At 47.0% G+C, this 22,374-nt stretch overlaps 2 protein-coding genes and 1 long non-coding RNA gene across 3 annotated transcripts; 2 read left to right on the plus strand and 1 right to left on the minus strand.

Annotated features, from left to right (window-relative positions):
- The first annotated feature begins 251 nt into the window (after positions 1–251).
- Positions 252–9,290, plus strand: LOC310682897 (arylacetamide deacetylase-like 4). Its single transcript, XM_083452220.1, has 4 exons — positions 252–974; positions 3,668–3,884; positions 5,850–5,913; positions 7,627–9,290. Exons 1-4 carry the CDS (start codon positions 798–800, stop codon positions 8,399–8,401), a joined length of 1,233 nt encoding a protein of 410 aa, XP_083308346.1. The 5' UTR covers positions 252–797; the 3' UTR covers positions 8,402–9,290.
- Positions 9,291–11,354: 2,064 nt separating this feature from the next.
- CFAP107 (cilia and flagella associated protein 107) lies at positions 11,355–16,368 on the plus strand. Its single transcript, XM_083452291.1, has 4 exons — positions 11,355–11,588; positions 13,556–13,669; positions 13,768–13,945; positions 16,102–16,368. The coding sequence occupies exons 1-4, from the start codon at positions 11,478–11,480 to the stop codon at positions 16,296–16,298; spliced, it is 600 nt and encodes a 199-aa protein (XP_083308417.1). The 5' UTR covers positions 11,355–11,477; the 3' UTR covers positions 16,299–16,368.
- A 3,195-nt stretch (positions 16,369–19,563) lies between these two features.
- On the minus strand, positions 19,564–22,159 carry LOC310684083. Its single transcript, XR_014514680.1, has 2 exons — positions 22,001–22,159; positions 19,564–19,781 (listed from the first exon to the last, which is right to left on the minus strand). It is a non-coding gene; the product is annotated as an uncharacterized lncRNA (long non-coding RNA).
- Between the last annotated feature and the right edge of the window lie 215 nt (positions 22,160–22,374).

Genomic DNA, 22,374 nt, shown 5'->3' on the forward strand with positions numbered 1-22,374 from the left:
AGCAAGCGGGTCAATGCTAGGCTTTATTTAGCAGGGGTCAAAGACCCAGTTTGGCACCCCACCCCATGCGCATTTACGCGCGCGCGCACACACAAACACAGGTTGGGAGCGTCAATGGCGCCCCTCTGGAGCCTTCATCCGGGACAAAAAATCTGGGTAACCCTTCCCCCCGCCCCTCGCCCCGGCCCACCCCGCAGGTACGGCTCCGCCAGCAAGTATGGCCAACCGTCAGGAGTTGTGGTCCAATTGCACTTGGAGAGCCACAGGTTTTCCACCTCCGCTGGAGCTGTGTGGAGACTCCTAGATTTAATCATTCTCTCCACCCAATGAGGTGCAACAGAGACGAAATACTTGGCCCGGCCAGCTCCTGAGCCTAAGTTAGTTTCACTTCGCCGTGCCTTCTGCAGCGCTTCCTGTTCGGGTGTCTCAATAGTCTGTTAACCTGTTCAGCAACCTTGAGGACGCGAAAACCTTTCGCTGGTTCTTTCTTTGCATGCGCAACAACACTTGCCTCCGCTCGGCTTGCATGGGAAAGGGGAGGGGGCGTTTGAATTTCTGGGGGTGGCAATCGAATCCTGCGAGGCTTCGGTCGGTCTCTCTGCTGCTCTGAAGGAACCCGGGCTCGCCTTTCGTTCCCTCCCGCGCGTGGGAGGGGATTAGGGACGCTCCTTCCAGCTGCCTGCAACCTGAGTATCACAGCCACGGGAGAAAGCAGGAAATAAGCTACAGCCCAAGCCAAGTTCGGTGAGGAGGAAAATCCAAGGGCGAAAGCAGGCGCTCTTCCGAGCCGCAGCGACATGGGCTTCCTGCACGCGTTTCTGGTGCTCCTGGTGGCTGCCCTCTTGGCAGCGTTCCTCCTGCTGGTTCTGGGAAGCATTTATTTCGATTACGCCAACTCGGAGATCCCTCCTGGAGTCGAGCACCCGGCCAGGTTGCGAATCATTCACGCCACGCTGATTGGCGCGTCTGTCCTGGTAAGTGGATCGCAGCGCTCCATCCAAAGGCGAGGTTGTAACTTGCGGGAAATCCATGAACTTAACCGCCTCCCCATCCGCCACGCGCAATTGCGCTCTCCTCCTGATTTTAACCTGTTTCTATCCGACATCGAGAATGGTGAAGTGGGCGCTCCCCTGTCGGAGAGGGAGAGATCTAACGAAAGAGGAATTATTGGGCAGGAGGAGGGGAAAGGAAAGGAACGAGCTTGGCAGTGTTTAAACGCAACCCAGAAAAGTTTGACTCTGGTGCTGAATGACTGGGCAGGATTAACCCTCCAGGTTCAGAGTAGCTGCTTGGCGCTAGCCTTTCGCTGAACTTTCTGCAGTGACTTGAGTGAGACTCTGGTCACATCCACGCTGCACGTGACTTTCCCCCAAAGTATCCTGAAGTAGGGACGCGGTGGCGCTGTGGGTTAAACCACAGAGCCTAGGACCTGCCGATCAGAAGGTCGGCAGTTCGAATCCCCGCTACGGGGTGAGGTCCCGTTGCTCTGTCCCAGCTCCTGCCACCTAGCAGTTTGAAAGTCAAAGTGCAAGTCAAAGTGCAAGTAGATAAATAGGTACCACGCCGGCAGGAAGGTAAACAGCGTTTCTGTGCACTGCTCTGGTTCTCCAGAAGCGGCTTAGTCATGGTGGCCACGTGACCCAGAAGCTGTACGCTGGCTCCCTGGCCAGTAAAGCAAGATGAGCGCTGCAACCCCAGAGTCAGTCACGACTGGACCTAATGGTCAGGGGTCCCTTTACCTTTATCCTGAGATGAGAAGTGCAGTTTGCTGGGACTTGTAGCTCTGTAAGGAGCAAACTACACTTCCCAGGATTCCTTGGGGGAACCTGTGTGCTTTAAACAGTCTGGATGTGACAGCTCTCTCTCTCTCTCTCTCTCTCTCTCTGTGTGTGTGTGTGTGTGTGTGTGAGAGAGAGAGAGAGAGAGAGAGAGAGTTTTAAAAATTATTAATGGTGTTTGACAGGACCTCTGGAACATTTTCATCCAAAGGCCAATTACTGCCTGCTGTGGGAGCAGTAATGTTTGTAGCAGGCTCACAGGCAGACTTCAAATGAATAAATGAAAGAATGAGAAAGAAGAAACTTTGTGAGAAAGAAAGTCAACACAGATTTTTTTTAAAAAAATAAATTACACAATTTATATCGTGCCCGTCTTTTAGTTTGGAGCCCAGGGAACCTAAACATTAACAGATGAAACAGCTGTGCTGAAGTAAAACAGAAGTTAAACTCTCAAAGTTGGCATGGCCAGAGCTGCTGCGATAATATCAATAAAATTGCACTCCAAGTCACCTCTTAAAACATATCTGAGGTGAGCACAGACTGAAGGGAGCTCCATTGGCAAGGTGCCACCACAGAGAATGGTATGAAGTGAGGTGAAGGAGGCATGTTCAATCTTTTCCTGCTCACTCTCTTTCCTGCTGAAGCACACCCACCCACACCTGGGCTGCTGTTTGCCCTTGAAAGTGTTGTTTACTACATATTAACCTTTCAGAAGCAGATAAAAGTTAATAGGCGGGTAGGTTTCCTCCAGGCAATTAATGTAGGAGGGATTCTGCAGCTCTGTGGTAGCTGCTACCCAGTGTTAAGGTGGAAATCAGAAAGGTGGCACCAGAGCTATTGAGAGGGGGGCGTTTAAGAAGGATATTGACAAACTGGAATGTGTGCAGAGGAGGGCAAGCAAGATGATTGATGGTCTGGAAACCATGCCCTCGATGAGGAACAGTTGAGGGAGTTGGGGATGTTTAGCCTGGTAAAGAGGAGACTGAGAGTTGATAGGAGAGCTGTCCTCAAAATATCTGAAGAGCTGTGGCATGGAAGATGGAGCAAGCTGGCCTCCTAGTGGTGCAGCAATAAAACTGCTAGCACATTTGCAAAGTTAAGCAGGGTCCAGTATGGTTTCAAATTGGATGGGGGACCGAGGGTTGAGATGCCGGCATTGCAGAGGTGTGTGTGTGTTGGACTTAGATGACCACCAGGATCCCACCAGGTTGGTAGGACCCAAACCAGTGGATTCAAATTATAATGAAAGAGTTTCCTATGAACCATTCTGATGATAAGAGCTGTTTGACAGTGGAACTGACTCCCTCGGAGAATGGTGGGCTCTCTCTTTCATTGGAGGTTGGATGGCTACCTAGAGGGGGTTTTGTTGAATTTATTTGCATTGCAGGGTGGGACTGGATGACCCTGGGGGGGGGGAGGTCCCTTCCAGCTCCACAGTTCTACAATTGTACAGTTCTATGGAGCCAATGAATTCAACTTTTGCTGAGTTCAACAAGGACAACACTGAGATTAGGGTGGTGGTAGAGGAAGTTGATAAACAGGCACAACAGGCAGGCAGGCAGGGACTCGCTGAGACTGGTGGAGCAGGGCCTCATTCCCGCCAGTGGATCAGCCTCCATTGCCACAGCAGCTTTTTCTTCAAAGCAATCAGCTGAAGCATGCCTTCCATAAAGCTAGTTTGTTCATCTAGCCCAGCAGTTCCCCAAAGGGGCAGTGGGATTACCTGGGTGGGGGCCGGGGGGGTGCTAAGAAGCAAAAAAAGGGATGCGGGTGGCACTGTGGGTTAAACATCCTTACATTTTGAACATCTAAATAGTTGTTTGGATGAACTTGCCACCAGTTAATTCCTATATGACTTTCGTTTCTTCTCCCTGTCCCACTCTCAAAAGGGAAGGATCTTAGAAAACCTACATATCTGCACACAAATCCAGTTTGTGCGGTTTGTGCGAAACAGCCGGAAACTGGGGAAAGAAAACGCGCTCTTCATTAAAGACGCAAAGTTTAAGCATGTGCCTGTCCGGATTTACCAACCGAAGGCTCCCTCTGCTGGCAGAAGGAGGGGGATCGTGTTCTTTCATGGAGGCGGCTGGGTGTTCGGAAGCATCCGTGAGTTATGTCCAAACTTAATCTGCGTCAACATCTGAATGAAGTGGGGTAATGCATACACAGAGAGCATTTGCAGAGGGATCTCTTCTGAATTAAAACCCAGTTCATAATAAGGTTTCTCCTCAAAATAATCAGCCATCTAACCACACCAAAGCATTCCACCACAAAAGTATCTCAAGCCAAAGGGGGCTTTCTGGAGTCAGGATGTGCCTTTACAATCCTAAGTGCTGCAGCCATCATTTATTGACAAGTTTCAAAGTACCGTATTTGTCGCTCTATAAGATGCACCAGACCACAAGACGCACCTAGTTTTTGGAGGAGGAAAACAAGAAAAATATTCTGAATCTCAGAAGCCAGAACAGCAAGAGAGATCGCTGCGCAATGAAAGCAGCAATCCCTCTTGCTGTTCTGGCTTCTGGGATAGCTGCGCTTCTGTTCTGGCTTCTGGGATAGCTGCGCAGCCTGCATTCACTCCATAACACACATGCACATTTCCCCTTACTTTTTAGGAGGGGAAAAGTGAGTCTTATAGAGCAAAAAATACGGTAGTTGTTGATTCCTGTACATCGTTGTTGCTGCTGCTGTTTTGTTTTTTTTGTTTTTTGTGTTTTGTTTTGTTTTGTTTTGTTTTGTTACCGCGCCACCCCTCCAACAAGCTCAAGTTGACCTGCACAATTCTCCCCGCAATTATATCTTCCCAACAACCTTGTGAGATAGGTTAGACCAGTGTTTCTCAAACTTGGGACTCCAGCTATTGCTGGATGCTGGGAGTTGTAGTCCAACAACAGCTGCAGACCCAAGTTTGAGAAACACTGCTTTAGAGCATGGGGTGGGAAACCTTTAACTCTCTTGATGTTGCTGAACTCTAACTCCCATCAGCCCCAGCTTGTATTACCAAAGGTGATGAGGGACGATTGAGTCCAACAACATCTGGAGGACCAAAGGTTCCTCATCCTAGCTTTAGAGAAACAACACCAACCTTCTAGTCCTCGTGGGCTCTAGAGGAAAAACTCTGAAATCTTTTTGAAGAGACTTAAAAATCAGAAGGTGGTGGTCAAGGCTTTCCAGTATAAGGCTGGAGCTTTGCATCTTGGACCACTTTTCAGTGGGGTTATATTTATTTATTTGCTCTGCTTGTAATTAACCTGCTAATTTAGCCCACCTTAACTCTCTGTTCTTCCTTCAGTCACTGGAAAGTAATGGACAAAAATCTTTTGGGAGGTGGGGCAGTGATCTGCATTTTGGAACTAGAAGAAACTGTAGGTTTGGGATTTATGTGGTTTACAATAATGCAATTCTGTAATTTTACTGTTCTTCCATCCACTCCCTGTTGACCAAAGGGGATGGAGTCTGACTGGGGCAGGCCCTGATGCCCCCCTGATCATGGGGGAAAACATATTTATTTTCCCTATTTTGTCAAATGAATATAGTGCAATAACATCCCCAGGGAGTTTGTTCTCTGTTAATTTTGTTGACATATATTTTTGGTGGCGCTGGTGGCGCTGTGGGTTAAAGCCTCAGCACCTAGGGCTTGCTGATCGAAAGGTCGGCGGTTCGAATCCCCACGGCGGGGTGCGCTCCCACTGTTCGGTCCCAGCGCCTGCCAACCTAGCAGTTCGAAAGCACTCTCGGGTGCAAGTAGATAAATAGGGACCGCTTACTAGCGGGAAGGTGAACGGCGTTTCCGTGTGCGGCTCTGGCTCGCCAGAGCAGCGATGTCATGCTGGCCACGTGACCCGGAAGTGTCTTCGGACAGCACTGGCCCTTGGCCTCTTTGAGTGAGATGGGCGCACAACCCTAGAGTCTGTCAAGACTGGCCCGTATGGGCAGGGGTACCTTTACTTTATTTTTGGTGGTGATGAAGTTCTTCTCATTAACTGTTGCACCTGGGAGGTACATAATCAAATCATCACATCTTACTAATGAATAAATACATGGATAACTCTGTGAATATTTTTGTTTCAGAAACCCATGAAAATATCTGCCGCTATTTGGCCCGAGAGAGTGAATCTGTGGTTGTGTCTGTGGAGTAAGTCAATGTTTTCCGCCCCACCCACCCCCAGCCCCCCGTGGTCATGATGGACTCAACCACAACATGGCAAAATGTTAAGAGCAGCTCACTTGCCGGCTGGAGAAGGAAACCTAATTGTGTGGTTGCCCCGTGAGCCGCACCTTACCCTAGCTCTCTGACCACCTTCCAAAGAGCACTGAGCAAGTCGGATAACCCACTCTACATACATAAGAGGCTACTTTATACCATGCCAGACTTTTGTCTATCTAGCTCAGCATTGCTCATCTCAGGGAAAGAGCGCCCTTTGCAGCCCAAGGGGAACATTCCCTTTGTGGACCACCTTCCGGGTCTGCGTGCCCATGGAGCAGTGCCGTAGCGTGGGTTGCCAGCACCCAGGGCCATGCAGAGCAGTTGAGTGGGAAGGAGGGAAACAGACGGAGCATGCATGAGCATTCAACTGCCTAATAGCATCTGTGCCAATGTCCCTGTGGCCCCCTCCCATGCTATGCCACTGCCAGGGAGGGTAAGCCCATGTGCCTAAATGGCATATAGGGGGAAATGGGGCCCTGCACCACCAACCTTAGTCTTGATTCCGCCAAGCCCTGCTGCCTTGTTATTTACAACCCAATACCATCTTATCGGGACGCGGGTGGCACTGTGGGTTAAACCACAGAGCCTAGGACTTGCCGATCAGAAGGTCAGCGGTTCAAATCCCCACGACGGGGTGAGCGCCCATTGCTCGCTCCCTGCTCCTGCCAACCTAGCAGTTCAAAAGGACGTCAAAGTACAAGTAGATAAATAGGTACCGCTCTAGCGGGAATGTAAATGGCATTTCCGTGCGCTGCTCTGGTTTGCCAGAAGTGGTTTAGTCTTGCTGGCCACATGATCCGGAAGCTGTCTGCGGACAAACGCCAGCTCCCTTGGCCAATAAAGTGAGATGAGCGCCGCAACCCCAGAGTCAGCCATGACTGGTCAGGGGTCCCTTTACCTTTACCTTTACCATCTTATCAGGAGGTCCATTCCACACAATGTAGGAAGTACTTTTGGTACTGTGGCATCTACCTCCTCCTGTTAAATATTACAGGTGCTGTGAAGATATTCCTCCTGCAACAAGCCTTTTGAGACGTATTTTGCAGTCTGCATCTGTATTGCAGCTGCTCTTACGATGTTTTACTTGCTTTTTTCATTTGTGTGCTGGCTGCCCTTAGCTTCTTTGGGAGGTAGGGTAGAATATATTTTTATAGTAGATAGATAGATAGATAGATAGATAGATAGATAGATAGATAGATAGATGATAGATATAGATAGATAGATAGATGATAGATAGATAGATGATAGATAGATAGATAGATAGATAGATAGATAGATAGATGATAGATAGATAGATAGATAGATATAGATAGATGATAGATGATAGATGATAGATAGATAGATAGATAGATAGATAGATAGATGATAGAGATAGATAGATATAGATAGATAGAGAGATGATAGTAAGTATGGTTTGTCTGCTTCCTCCTTAATCTCAGCATTGCTCCTGAAGAACTCAGCAGAGGGGAGATAAAGGGAAAGAGTAGAATTAGCTGTCTGTCATTGGCTCTGGCTCCACCTGCTGGTGGGCTTCCTGCCTTTCACCCTATGGGGACTGGCCACGATTTGATCATTCAAAAGCAGCAGCAACATATACAGTCTCAGATGGAGATGATTTACTGTGGATTGATTTTGCTTTAGGTACCGCCTGGCTCCTGAGCACAAGCATCCAGCCCCGCTCAACGACTGTCTTGCTGCCACCACCCACTTTCTGGAGACGGCAGAAGACTATGGTGTGGACAACACCCGTGTCATCATTGCTGGTGACAGCGCAGGTGGCTGCATGGCTGCCTGTATCTCCCAGAGTTTAGTGAATAGACCAGGCCTTGCAAAAGTGCGTGCACAGATCCTCATTTACCCGGGCCTCCAGGCTGTAGACTTCAACTTGCCTTCATACCAGCAAAACCACGCCGTGCCCATTTTATTCAGGGAACGGGCTGCTTTTTACATATTGCAACATGTGAATGGGGAAGCTTCACTCCTCGAAGATATTTTGGAAGGCTCTCATGTTCCGGTGGACCTGAGATTGAAGTACAAGAAATGGCTGAGTGCAGAAAACATCCCGAGTGAATTTAAAACCAGAGGCTACAAGCCCGTGGCGACAGTTCCCTGTGATGATGAAGTCTACAACAAAGTGAAGGTCCTAAGTTCTTCAGAGTGTTCGCCCCTCCTTGTCGACGATGCCATTGTCCGCCTGCTTCCTGAGACCTGCATCGTGACCTGTGAATACGACGTCCTGAGGGACGATGGATTACTCTACAAGAAAAGATTGGAGGACAATGGCATAGCAGTGACTTGGTACCACATTGAAAGTGGGTTCCACGGGATTCTGACCTTCTTCGACAGAGACTGGTTGAATTTCCCTTCTGGTAAAAGAGGGCTGGACAAGATAGTCAATTTTATAAAGAGCTTATAAAACCAAAAAACATCTTTCTAAATCGGGGATGTCTGACCATTTTGGACCGGCGGGAACATCCTGAACTTTGAGAGAGTGCTGGGGCACCAGCCATAAAATAGCTACCATGGAGGGGCTATGATATGACACTAAATGGCTGCTAGGGGGTATGGCATAATGAAAAATGGCTGCTGTGGGGAGCATGGCATAACACAGAGAGAGACAAACACACCCAACCTTATGCTTACAATGGGAATTGAGCTATGTTCTGCTGGAAATCACACACACACACACACACACACACACTGATGCCATCATGGTTTAACAACCACAAGGAGTTTTTCTCAGTATTGAGAACAATATACATATTGAGAATGATATATGCTGGCTAAGCTAAGCTAAGCTGGCTAAGCTAAGATCTTGGAGAAGGAGTCTGGTAGGACAAAAGTTAACATCCCCTGCCTTAAAGAGAGCTCATATGTACATGTTAAGCAGTTTAATAAATTGTTCTGTGCACACGTATGTTCATGTGGCAACCCTAATACAGTGGTACCTCGGGTTACATATGCTTCAGGTTACATACGCTTCAGGTTACAGACTCTGCTAACCCGGAAATACCCGGGCTAAGAACTTTGCTTCAGGATGAGAACAGAAACTGTGCTCCAGCGGCACAGCAGCAGCGGGAGGCCCCATTAGCTAAAGTGGTGCTTCAGGTTAAGAACAGTTTCAGGTTAAGAACGGACCTCTAGAACGAATTAAGTACTTAACCCGAGGTACCACTGTAGTGCTTATGGTCCAAGGTTGTTGAACCCTTTTTAAAAAATCTTCATATGGATGATATTTAGGAAAAGAAGCAACCTCAATAAATGTTTGAATGTTGCCAATTTAAGGACAAGATAATTGGGAAACAGCTTTGTGTCTTTCAGCTTTTTGTGCCAACCTTTTTTTCTGTAGGGGATCAGTCATGTGACCATTCTTGGCAAACCATTCCTACAAACCCTCAAATGTTTAGATGCTTTTTTAGAGGAGCAAGACTGGAGTCTGTACCTAGTATCCCTGGGGGGCAACTGGAGCCCCAAATCCCTGGAAGGGTTCCCTACCCCGCCCCCACAATTTAACAAAATTGGAGTGGTGGTCAGAATGTTGGACTAGTATCAGGGACATCAGGGTTCAAATCCCCATTCCACCATCCACTCAGTCATGAAGATATTATATGATGTTAGACCAAGGAGAAAGGGGATAGAGACCTTGTGCCGCTGGGAGGAGGCCAAGCAGGGAACCCAGTGTGATGTGACTTCCTCTCTCATGCTCAGGAGAAGCCAGCCATTGAACCGCACTGTGCTCAGCCTCCTCCGCCTACTCGTCATCAAGGGGGCCCAGCCCTCTACCAGAAAATATTGGGGGGTGGAGGCAAAGACCCCACTAGGCATTGTCAGGAGCTCGTCCTACACTTGAGTAGGACCCTTGCAGACACACATGCCTGACTGGCATGTTCTCTCCCTCCTGGTTGTTCGTTCGGGAGCTTCAAAAGCTTTCTTCAGCCCGAACATCACAGCGACCGATGCCAACAGACACCCGCACATTTAGGGATCCGCAGAGTGTTCGCAGTGTGCGTCACAGACCTCAGCAACTCAGCATTTTGGCTAATCTACTTTATGTACATATAAACATAGACGGAGCACTCCAACATGGCTCCCTCTCTCTCTAGCATCAGACAGCAAAGAGAGAGAAAACAAAGGACAATAGTCCCACTTCACGGAACACAGTAAGACAAACACCCTGTCTCCGTCACTTCCCACTCTCTGGAGTCAAAACATACACCGTCACATGAAAGACAACAATCCCATGACTGCAATCACAGAGCAGGAATTCTAACAGGCGTTGGTGTGCCTGCATTCTGACCACCTGGTCCAAAACAATAGCCAGGTGGACACATCAGATTGTATCCGATGTTAGCTCCACTCACAGCTGACCCACAGGAGTTAGCAGATATGACATACCATAGATCTTTTAATTGCAATGGGTAAACTCTGAGCAGGACTTAGTTGGATACAACCCATTTTGTACCAACCGAAGCTTCTGAGACATCTTCAAAGGTAGCCCCACACTAAATGCTTTGCAGTAGTCTACCTTGGCAAGTAACAAATGCATAAATAAAGGAGGCAAAAATCAGACAGTGTAGTTAGAGTTGCAATTGGACTACTAGCCTAAGTTGGGTAGGGGGTGGGGAGAGTGAGCGCCTAGCCACCACTGCAGCTGCATGGGCTTCCCTAGAGGGCAATATAGGTTTGCTTTGGCACATTGTGCTGTTTGTGGTAGTGCTGTCTGCCACTAGGTAGAGCATGCTAATGGAAAATGAGGGAATCTGGCTCCCTAAATAAAGCTCAACAACACTGTCAGTTCTTTAATACTGTGAGTAGATCGCAGTCTCTTGGGAGTTGGACATGCCTGCTGTACACATTTAGCTAAGTGTAAGTTCCAGGCAGTGGCGTAGCGTGGGGGGTGCAGGGGGGGCCGGCCACGCCGGGCGCAACATCTGTGGGTTAGGGTTAGGGTGCGCAAATCCACAGGTTAGGGGGCGCAAATCCACGGGTTAGGGGGCGCAAATTACTTGCCTTGCCCCGGGTGCTGACAACCCACGCTACACCACTGGTTCCAGGTTAACCCAATGGGAGTAGTTTCTGAGTAGGCATGCATAAGGATGGTGCCCTTTTCTGTCCAAACCCAGACATCTTCACAGGGGTGAGATTGCAATCCAGTTGTGGGTAATCTTCATGTTGCTGGATTCCAGTTCCACCAGCCCCAGCCTATCATGCCTCTGGATTTGGGTTCCTCATCTTTGGGGGGTAAGCAGCAAATTATCCCCTTATTCTGCGTCCATTCACAAACACGTGTTTTGTTGCCTTCAGTGGAATAGTAGAACTGATTTCACCACGGTAGAATCCCTTGTTGCCTGGAGTGTTACCATGGGGATGGTCAACAATAGGCAACCCGAGACCAAGGAACATCAGAGGTTAAATGTCCTGCTCTGCACATACAGAGATGGAAGTCTAGGACCTTTCAAGTTCACTATTTGCCAAAGCATGTGAACGGGACCATGTTTACTCAGTCTAGAGATGCACAGGAATGGTACACGCCCGGCTGGAAGGTAGAACCCAAATATTCTACTAAAGTACTTATTGGAAACTGGCTGGAAGAAAGAAAAAAGGTAGGTTTGGGAAGGAAAGAAATAAGGGGAACTAAATCCCAGGTGGTTGCAGTAGAGAGGGGAGGGAGAAGATTCTAATGAAGCATCACCCCACCCCCAACAGCTATAACATGGGATAAAATTGATGGGACACATTAATTTCCTGGTCCATTTCTAGCCACAGATCAAAGGGCTTGCATTCCTATAAAGAATACCTGAAGGAGTGTCTCCACCCCCATCGTTCTGCCCGGACATTGCGGTCCAGTGCTGAGGGCCTTCTGGCGGTTCCCTCTCTGCGAGAAGCCAAGTTACAGGGAACCAAGCAGAGGGCCTTCTCTGTAGCGGCACCCGCCCAGTGGAACGCCCTCCCATCAGATGTCAAAGGAAGAAACTACTACCAGACTTTTAGAAGACATCTGAAGGCAGCCCTGTTTAGGGAAGTTTTTAATGTTTAATAGACTATTGTATTTTAATATTCTGTTGGAAGCCACCCAGCGTGGCTGGGGAAACCCAGCCAGATGGGCGGGGTATAAATATATTATATTATTATTATTATTATTATTATTATTATTATTATTATTATTATTAAGCTCTGTGTGGTTTAGAAACCAACTACTGCAGCTCGACACAGGCAGAAAGTCCCAGGTTCAATCACTGGTCTCTCCAGGTAGGGCTTAGGAGATACTTTCTCTGAAACCCTGGGAAGCCACTTCTGGTCAGTGTAGACAATACTGCAGTAGATGGACACATGGTCTGACTCAGGATGAGCTGGTAGAGCAGATGCTTGACATGAAGGAGGCGTCCCTAGCATCTCCAGACAAATCTGTCCCCCATCTGAAACCACAGAGTGCTACTTCCAGTCAGTGTGATGATAATAATAATAAGTTTATTTTTTGTACTCTCCCTATCTGACTGGATTGCTCCAGCCCACTCTGGGTGGCTTCCAGGAGAATATACAAAAACACAGCAGAACAACATGGATTAAAAGCATCCCAATAAAGGGCTGCCTTCAGATGTCTACAGAAGGTCGTATGATTATGTACACAATTCTGAGCTACATGGACCAATGGGGTGAATTAGTCCAAAACAACTTCCTGAATGACTGTATAAATTTCTTGGGGACCATTATGTTAGAGGTGAGGTGGGTGTAACTACTGGCAGGGTCTTCTCAGTGGAGACCCCTGGATCTGGCAATTCTCTTCCCAGAGTGGCAACCAGGGCTTGTTGGCGCCACATGAAAACACTTTTGAAAACGCCAGTCATTTTGGATCTCTGGTAATTTTGAAAGCCAGATTTTATCTGATTGTGTTATTTTGTTTTTGCAAGAATTTGTGTATAACTTTACTTGGATTATCTTGGACTTTCTGTTGGGAGTTGCTCTGAAAATTGGGTTTTCCAGCTTATATCGTGGGGTGGTAATATGATAGAGGTGTAAAAACATTTGCACAGTGTTTATGCATCGGATTATGCACTATACCAGAACTTGGAGACACCCAGCAAATGTGAATGTCAGAGATCCAGGACAATAGGAAGCACTTCTTCAGAGCTGAACGATGGAATTCACTGGCAGAAGATGGGTGGCTTTAAGAAAGGATTAGACCAGGGTTTCCCAACCTTGGGTCTCCAGCTGTTTTTGGACTACAATTCCCATGTCCCTTGCTAGCAGGACCAGTGGTCAGGGATGATGGGAGTTGTAGCTGGAGACCTGAGGTCGGGGAGCACAGGATTAGACAGACTTCAGAAGTTGATGAACTACAACTTCCACTATCTCTTTGCTGACTGGGGTTTATGGAGCTTGGAGTCTTATTACATCTAGAGAGTCACATGCTAGCCACCACTGGAGACCAAGAAGATATGGATGCCCATTTGTTCCTTACCCTTGCTGTGGAATCTGAGAGGGTCATAATTTTGCTCCAGGACTCCAAGGTGCGTGAATAAACCATGCTTGCTTCCCAAAGAGTGACTGCCACTTGTCTGCATTTTCATAGTTCATACGTGACCATGAGGGAACTGGCGAAAGCACCTATGACCGAGATTACGTTCGTTACCCAGGTCAGATTCCAGACCGAATTGTGATGAAAAGAATTATGAAGCAGCTGGATGTAAGTAATAGAGAGGGTGGGAAGACAGATCTGGGGCTGCATGTCTCCAAAGGCAGAATGGATTCTTGTGCTAACGCTCAGCATGTGTTATACTTTAGGGCCTGCCAAAGAAGTACATATTGACCCACCACGAAGAACCGAAACACCATCACTTAGTATCGCAATATGACGATCAATATAATAGGCACGGCTACAACCCTTTGCTGCCTCCGCTTCGCAAATGGAATAGACACAAAATGGCTTGGATCCCAGAGAAGACAGACTACCCGCTTGTTGGTATGTGGTAGCATGTCAAGAAAAGAAAAGAGAGACAAGGCAACCTTGAAGGTTGACAACAGCGGAGGTTGCTCTCATCATGCATACCAATCCATCATTTATTATATGGTCCTGTTAACCTATTAACATCCCATTGACCCATTAACATCCCAAGAATCTATTCCACGGGGATCCTGTGCGAATACTGTAGGAACTTCCAGATGTTGATGGCCTCCAACTCTGATCATGGTCAATAGTCAGAGATGAAGGGGGCTGTAGTTCAGCAACATCTGAACTATGTTCACACAGCTTCCCCATCCCTGCATTAAAAGAATATTGTAACTAGCAAACCTATGGCCCTCCAGATGTTATTGGACGACAGTCCCAGCCAGCATGACCAATGGGCAGGGATGTTGGCCGCTGTAGTCTAGCAACGTTCTGAGAGTTACAGGTTCCCCATCTCTTCTACCTGCTATTTGGATTGCCCATCCCTTCCCCTCATTAAGGCCTTTGGTTTATTGCCAGGTTTATTCCATCATCATCATAATGCCGAGAAAGTCATCCAAACACACAGATTTTTATTTTTATTTTTGCCCTATGCATCACAGTGCTTGCAATATTCTCCTCACTTGTGTTTCTGCCCGGATAATTCATTGGTTAGATACTTTGTTTGGAAAGATTTATATGCTGCTTAAGCAAAGCAAACCAAAGCATGAAGCGGTTTACATTAGTGGGGTAGGAGAGCTGAAAATAATGTCAATATATTTCAAAAACAATGTGTCCTTTTGCTTTCAGATGGTACCTGGGTAGGCAAGGCTAAAAAGCCCAGGACACAAATTTTCTCAGCCCTCTAGCATCTATGGTGGTTCATTTACCAGAATTAATGGTGGCGCTGTAGGTTAAACCACAGAGCCTAGGACTTGCCTCAGAAGGTTGGCAGTTTGAATCCCCGCGACAGGGTGAGCTCCTGTTGCTCGGTCCCTGCTCCTGCCAACCTAGCAGTTCGAAAGCACATCAGAGTGCAAGTAGATAAATAGGTACCGCTCCAGCGGGAAGGTAAACGGCTTTTCCGTGCACTGCTCTGGTTTGCCAGAAGCGGCTTAGTCATGTTGGCCACATGACCCAGAAGTTGTCTGTGGACAAACGCCGGCTCCCTCGGCCAATAAAGCGAGATGAGCGCCCCAACCCCAGAGTCAGTCACGACTGGACCTAATGGTCAGGGGTCCCTTTACCTTTAATGCATTTAGCATTATCTCTGGAAGTGTATATTTGCCTCCTAGAGCATAATATGCATCAGGGGGCTTAATATCAACAGTCTGGGAGTTCCAAAGAGTTGGTGCTGCCATACTGAAGCACTGATTCATTACAAGTGCAGAACGGACATTATGTGACACTTGTAAATGTGCCAGTTGCACAGATGGAAGTGGTTGAGTGGGCAGATATAGGGTAAGGAGACCATTCAAGTAAACCTGTCCCAAGCTGTCGAGGGCTTGAATTTCAAATTTTGAATGGCTAGGTCTTGTTTCCGAATTGGTAAATCTGTAAATCACATCAGAAAAAAATGTTGCACAAATCACATCAAAGTTGTTTCCAGCATTTCACCTAACCTAAGGCCCAGGGGCTAAGCTCAGAAATAAATAAACTGCAAACTTTCTGCAAGACCATCAATCCAGGAAGCTCAGTAGCAAAACAGAGAAGAAGAATAAGCCAATGAAAACAGGTGGGTCTCTAAGGCCACCTGGTATGAATTCTAAAGTTGTGGGGCTACTACAAAGACAGCCCTGTCCCGAATGCCTGTCATGAGTGGCAGGCAAATGAGAAGAGCCTCTGTCATTGATCTTAACATGCAGGCAAGCTGCTCTGGGTGCAGGAGACTTTTCAGATAAGTACCTCCATCCCTAGAGCAAGGGTGGAGAAACTCAGGTCCAAGGTCCTCTCTACCTGGCCTTCATGACTCTTTCCAGGTCACACCTCCTCCTTAGTCACCCCGCTTTCCCCAGACCACACCCTCTCACTTGCCTTGCTTTGCATCCTGCTTGAGCATTTTTGCCCAGCTGTAATGTGGTCCTTGAATTCTGATGATGATTTCCCTGTGCAGAGGATCCAGAGGAATGGATGGCTGTGTGTAGAAACTAGGACAGTTTCTCTGCCCACTTTTGCCTTTGTCCTCATTTCAGAACCACCAACCAACTATGGGCTTTTCGAGCACATTGTGAAAAAATGGGGCCAGAATGTGCCTGGAGTGATGAACAGCGTCTACATGGTCTCCTACGTCAAGCCACCTAGTACAGCCTATAGTGCTCGCCGGCGGCCTGTCGCATTTCACACCCTTGAGGCCAGTGTTCCTCAGTGGCTGCCACGAAGTTCTGTGTAGTCTCTCTGAAAGGGTGCAGACCATCCATGTTTCAGCGCAGAGGTGAATTAAATGTTGTATCTTTACCCAACCAGCTGCAACAATCAGTGCTTTGTGTCAAGTTGTAAGGGTTTGGATGGAATCATGGAACTGCAGAGTTGGAAGAGATCCCAACTAGAGTCAACTAGTCCTACTTCCTGCAATGCAGGAATCTCAACTAAAGCATTCATGACAGGTGGCCATCCAAACTCTGCTTAAAAACCTCCAAGAGTCCACCACCTTCTTGTGGGAGTCTGTTCCACAAGCAAACAGCTCTTACTGTCAGAACATACTTCATGATATTTAGTCAGAATCTCCTTTCTTGTCACTTGATTCCATTGGTTCAGGTCCTAGCCTCCAGAGCAGGAGAAAACAATGTTGGTGGCAGTCGTTTAGATAATTGAAGATGGATATTGTATCTACTCTCAGTCTCCTCTTTTCCAGGCTAAACATGCCTGTTATTTGCAACAGGCCCCAGATCTTCTGATGCTTTCCCTGCTTTTTTTTTAATTATTATTTGCATTTGCAGATTGTAAGCAAATTTGGGTCATGAGCCTGGGCCACTGAGCCCTTGAAGTAACTATCAGTTCCCTGGTGATCATGCTTATGACAGCTTCATTGCCAAAGCAAGGATCACATGTATGTCCATGGCCAAGTAAGCCCTACCCAGAGTAGACCCACTGGCCCAAAGAGAGGTGCCTCCTAGAGGCACCATTCGCCTGAGGAGCTTGTAGCCAGGGCTGCTGCAACAAACAGCTGTGTAAGCCTTTGGGAGGCAGAGACGCGAGAGGCCATCAGAGGAGGGGGGGGGGAGAAAAGAGGGACAGAGGCCAGTGTTGTCCATGGCACCCCTGACCATCATTCAAGGCACCCGAGGGTGCCATGGCACACTGGTTAAAAAACAACTACTCGAGGCAGAGTGTGCCGATGCAGTTAAGCTAGCACTTGCAACTTGACTGATCTCAAGGTCTCCCAGGACGCAGTAACCACGACACCCCCCTGGCTCTTAGGTTTATTCAGCAAGCCCTAAACCACCTGGGCCCAATGTACCTTAATGATTTGCTATTCTACATGCTACACTTTGATCACTGACATCTTCTGGCGGGGCACTTTCATTGGTCATCCCATGGCCGAGATTTGGCCAGGCTCCACCAGGAACCAAGCCTTTGGAGTGCCAGACTGCCCCCTGCAGAACATCCCACCAGTAGAAGTCCTGCCAGAATCAGTCCTGCTTTCTTTGAGATATCTTTACAAACATGTACCTGTTCAGATTGGCCCTTTGGGAGGCTTTTATTGTTGTTACACAAACCATTCTTAACTGATGATTTGGTAGTATTACAACTTTACGTTTTGCGCTGCCTTGGTTTTGCATATTCTTTATTTATTGTAAATGAATACAAAAATAACTCTTTAGGCTGGACTCGAACCAGATGACCTTCTTCAAACAGAGAGACGGTCCTCTCTAAAGGCAGAACACAAGGCCACCCTAATGCAAATAAGGCATGCATTCAAGGTGAACGAAAGTCACCGCGTTCCTGCCAATTCTCTGGCTCTCAGTGCAACTTGCAAACAAACCTTTCTGTGCCCTTGGCTTCAGTAGACCTTTATACACCCTTGGCTTTGAAGGTGTGTACATCGCCCGGCGCTCTGGGAAGCACATTACGTACACAAAAGCAGTTGGAGATGCACTGAGCCAGCAGGTTTTGCCTTTGCTTTGTAGAAAATGAGGACACAACCTTCAAGTTAAGGCTGCCAGCCACCTGGTGGTGTGTGTGTTTGTGCGTGTGATAGAAATTACCTGGCCTTTACCTTTAAGTGCTGATGGAGCTGCAAAAACCTACAGCTGACGTGTTTCATGGGGTGCAGATAAAGCTTGCCGTTTGCTAATATTTGTAGGTCAAGCCACAGTGGAAAAGCACATAGGCTGGCCACCAGGTTCTCTCAAGGTGAGCTTGCTGTTTTGTTCATTTGCAACAAAGGAAGCTGCCTTATACCAAATCAGCTCCACCTAGCTCAGTATTTGTCTCCACTGGCTGGCAGGCGTGTCTCCTGGCCCTACCTGGGGATGCCGAAATTGAACATGGGAACTTCTGCGTGAAAAGCAGGTGCTGTGTCCTGATTTGCTAGTACAACAGCCATGGCACAGCACATCCCCTGGCAGGGGTCCTAAACCTCTTACTATGCTGAAGTCTTACAGGTACAGTTCCAGTGACAGGTAGGTAGCCGTGTTGGTCTGCCATAGTCAAAACAAAATAAAAATAAAAATTCCTTCCAGTAGCACCTTAGAGACCAACTAAGTTTGTTATTGGTATGAGCTTTCATGTGCATGCACGCTTATTCAGATATAGCTCCACTTCTCCAATGGGAAAGAGAGTTAGTGTTTCTTTTTTTGCTCCTTGTACAAAAGTCAAGTCACAAGATGGTCCTGCCCAGGGTGGGAGCAGGGGAGACAGAATAAAGCAGCTGACAACACTGAATATTCCTACTTAAATTATAAATCAACATAGGCAAACTTTGTGCAATTCTCTGGTTCTCTTTGTTGGTGAAGTGTTAGTGTCCACTCTAAACAGAATCCCCAGCCTCAGATGTGCTACTCATAGTCCTGTTAACTTAGGAAAGTCAGGATCTGCCTTATACCAAGTCAGACCATTGCTCATCCAACTCAGTATTTTCTACACTGATTGGCAGCAACCAGGGTGGTGTAGTGGTTAAGAGCAGTGGACTCGTAATCTGGTGAACCGGGTTCACGTCCCCGCTCCTCCACATGCAGCTGCTGGGTGACCTTGGGCTAGTCACACTTCTTTGAAGTCTCTCAGCCCCACTCACCTCACAAAGTGTTTGTTGTGGGGGAAGAAGGGAAAGGAGAATATTAGCCGCTTTGAGACTCCTTCGGGTAGTGATAAAGCGGGATATCAAATCCAACCCTGTATGATTTCAGAGTAGCATCTGTCCCAGCCCTGCTGGGAGATGCTAGGATTGAACATTGGAGCGCCTGTGTGCAAAGGCAGCTGCCTACATTTCTGAGGACTAAGTGATTGATTAAATAAGTGATTTTCCTACTCCCAAAGTGCAGCTTTCCCCAGCACTGACATCGAGGAAGCTGCACCATTTGAACTTTGGCCTGCAACCAGAAGTCAACAGGAAGCACAGCCAGGCAATGGAGCAGCCGTGTCCTTAATGAAGCACAGTGTACCTTTTACACTAATTATCAAGCTTCTTTTTTTCTGGGATCTGGATACTTCGCACAGGCTGGCTCGACAGTTTTTATTTATAGGAGAAGTGTCACCGAGCCACCTCTCCCAAGCAGCATGTCCTATCGTCTCGTTGCTGCAGGCAGCATGATGCTCCACTTAGAACCCAACAAGATGGTGCTTTGATGATGCTCTTTGTTCTACTTCCCCTCACCTGACTCTGTCACAGCTGCTAAGAAGCCCAAGCTGCGTTTCCCACCAAAGCTGTTATCGCCTGGAAGGTGTTAAAAAAGAAAGACTAAGATTAAAACAAACACTGAAATAGCTCGCCAGCTACATGGGAAGATGTCTTTTCTTCTTCTTTTTTAAAAAAAGAGGATTAGACAATTCCATAGAGGGTAGTGCTAGTAGTGGCTACTAGCCACAGAGTGTTATGGACCATCTGGACGATGAGGAATGGTGGGAGGCTGCAGCCAGGAAGCCCTTCAGGGAAGTCTCAGAAGAGGAAGAGGAAGAGCCAGGGGAGTGGTGGTGGGATAAGGAAGATAGGTCAGAGGATGAAGTGAGGTCAGAATGGATGGATGCTGAAAAAGCAACAGGCTAGAGTGAGAGAGAGGAAGAAGAGGCAGAGAGCACTGCAGACACAGGACAGGCAGCTGAGGAGGAGGTGGGGACTGAGATTCACAGGAGCCTGCCAGTCCCACTGTATTCAGCTCCCCTCCTCCCTTGTCTCCAAGGGCACAGAGAGCTTTGCAGAGGAAAGAGCACAGGGCCCCCCTCCCCAATGGAGTTCAAGACTGCTGGGAAAGCAGCCAGACCAGAAGGAGACTTAGAGGGAAGAGGGAGGCACAGATTGTCAGTTCTGGCTGTAGGTTTCTCTGTAGTCAACTTTATTGCTCGTCTCTGAGTTGCTATGCTGACCAGCAGCTGAACCAATCCTGACCCAGACAGGGGCTGTGCTCAACCTCCACTTTCTGAGGCAGCACATGGCCCTGAATATCAGCTGGTGGGCATCGCAAACAGAAAGAGGAGTGGTCCAGATATTGGGGAGAGGTGCATTAACCCCATTGCCTGTTTTTAAGCGGTGGTTCTTGCTTTTAATCAATCAGCATATACGTTTTAGGGGGGGATTTGTCATGGTCAGACTACTTCCTGGTGAAACTTGGACTTTGGGGAGTCCTGATCCCTGAGATCATTGTCTTGAACTCCACAGGAGATGTGCATTGTGGCCCCATTTCTGGCTGAGATCATACAGGCCCTGTCTCTGTTGAACTTTTGGTGTGTGGTGAAGACTTTATTTTTTTCAGCAGGCATTTTAAGAAAGCTTTTCTAACTTTAATGTTAACCTCAACTGAACTATCTCATTCATATATACAAACCCTCCAACATTTCTTCAATGAAAATAGGAATGTCCTAAGGGAAAGCAGGATATTCCGGGGACTAATCAGAAACAGGGTGGCTTCTGTAAATCTAGGACTGTCCCTGGAAAATAGGGAAACTTGGAGGATATCTCTCTATAATCATTGTGTGCCACTTAGAAACTGTAGCGTTAACCAGGATGAAATTTGTTGCAATGATATAACTGTGGCCAGAATGATTATAGCAAAAAATTGGAAGGGAGGAAAAAACTCCCTCAATAAGAGAATGGCAAATAAGATTTTGTGAATATATAGAATCAGCAAGATTTACAGCAGGGGTAAGAGGCCAATCAGACCAGAAAACTGATAGAGGAGTGGACATGCGTGAAGGAATACATCAAAAAACATTTTTCTGGTATTAATATATCAATATCAATATATCAATATGCAATGAATGAAACTTATAGAGTAAAAAATTGAGAAGAAATGGGTATAAGATGAGATAGTCAAAAATAAGATTGATAACACAGCAAAAAGAAGAAAAGAAACAAAGGAAGCCACATATACAGAAGTCAAAATTTATGTCTGTATTTTTAGTTTGTATGTTTGTTGTTGTTTTTTTGTAATCTAAGTTGAGAGGTGTATGTAAAGGTAAAGGTAAAGGGACCCCTGACCATTAGGTCCAGTTGTGACCGACTCTGGGGTTGCGGCGCTCATCTCGCTTTATTGGCCAAGGGAGCCAGCGTACAGCTTCCAGATCATGTGGTGTATGTATCTATGCATAATAAGTTTGTTTAGTGTTCTGGTTTGTGTTTGTAAGTATTGCATTTATCAATAAAAGTGTTTTTGTTTTTAAAAAAAAGAAATTATATAACTTAAGGGTTGTGTCCAATGTTAGTCCTACTCAGAGCAGGCTTATTAAAAATAATATCAGGAGGTCTTCTCCAGGTAAGACTTAGTTGGACACAACCCTAAATAACTAAATAACTGCATTTAATTAGAGGGGGGGGGGAGAGAGTTCCTTTTTTTGGAAAAAGAAAGAAATTCTTCTTTTTTGTAGATGGATGGGGCAGATGTTAAACCATCCATGCAGGTGCCTGGTCATGTTTGGTTGCATTACAAATCCTGCACTAACCTGATCTAATGTGCAGCTGCTTCTCCGTGTCTGCCCGATTAACCTATTAAGAATGGAATTTAACCACAGGCATCATTTCTGCATAGCTGCTGGTTAATTTATTGACAAATTAAACACACAGTCCTTTCTCTCCAACCAGCCCACAGCAGGGTGTGCGCTCGTGTTACAGCAACAATCGCCTTGAAATGTAACTCCAGGACTTTCTGCAGAAATGATTCATATATGAGCTCACCACTGAGGTGTCCCTCAGAGTGACATGGGATGGTTGTAACAGAGAAGGTTGTCATGGAGATGCCTTCAAGCCTGTCTTTGAATTCCCCAGCAACTGAAAGCCTGGCCAGTTCTGATACACACTTCAGGCAAGCAGTGAAGAA

The sequence above is a fragment of the Podarcis tiliguerta genome, assembly GCF_965153285.1.
Source record: "Podarcis tiliguerta genome assembly, chromosome: 8".
NCBI classification, from domain to species: Eukaryota; Metazoa; Chordata; class Lepidosauria; order Squamata; family Lacertidae; genus Podarcis; species Podarcis tiliguerta.

Bases quoted from the DNA above. Each gene is read 5' to 3' on its own strand.
- LOC310682897 (XM_083452220.1), top strand. From the start codon at position 798: ATGGGCTTCCTGCACGCGTTTCTGGTGCTCCTGGTGGCTGCCCTCTTG. The intron at 975-3,667 runs GTAAGTGGATCG...CACTCTCAAAAG, and splicing joins TGATTGGCGCGTCTGTCCTG to GGAAGGATCTTAGAAAACCT. The intron at 5,914-7,626 runs GTAAGTCAATGT...ATTTTGCTTTAG, and splicing joins TCTGTGGTTGTGTCTGTGGA to GTACCGCCTGGCTCCTGAGC.
- CFAP107 (XM_083452291.1), top strand. From the start codon at position 11,478: ATGTTTACTCAGTCTAGAGATGCACAGGAATGGTACACGCCCGGCTGG. The intron at 11,589-13,555 runs GTAGGTTTGGGA...GCATTTTCATAG, and splicing joins GGCTGGAAGAAAGAAAAAAG to TTCATACGTGACCATGAGGG. The intron at 13,670-13,767 runs GTAAGTAATAGA...GTTATACTTTAG, and splicing joins GAATTATGAAGCAGCTGGAT to GGCCTGCCAAAGAAGTACAT.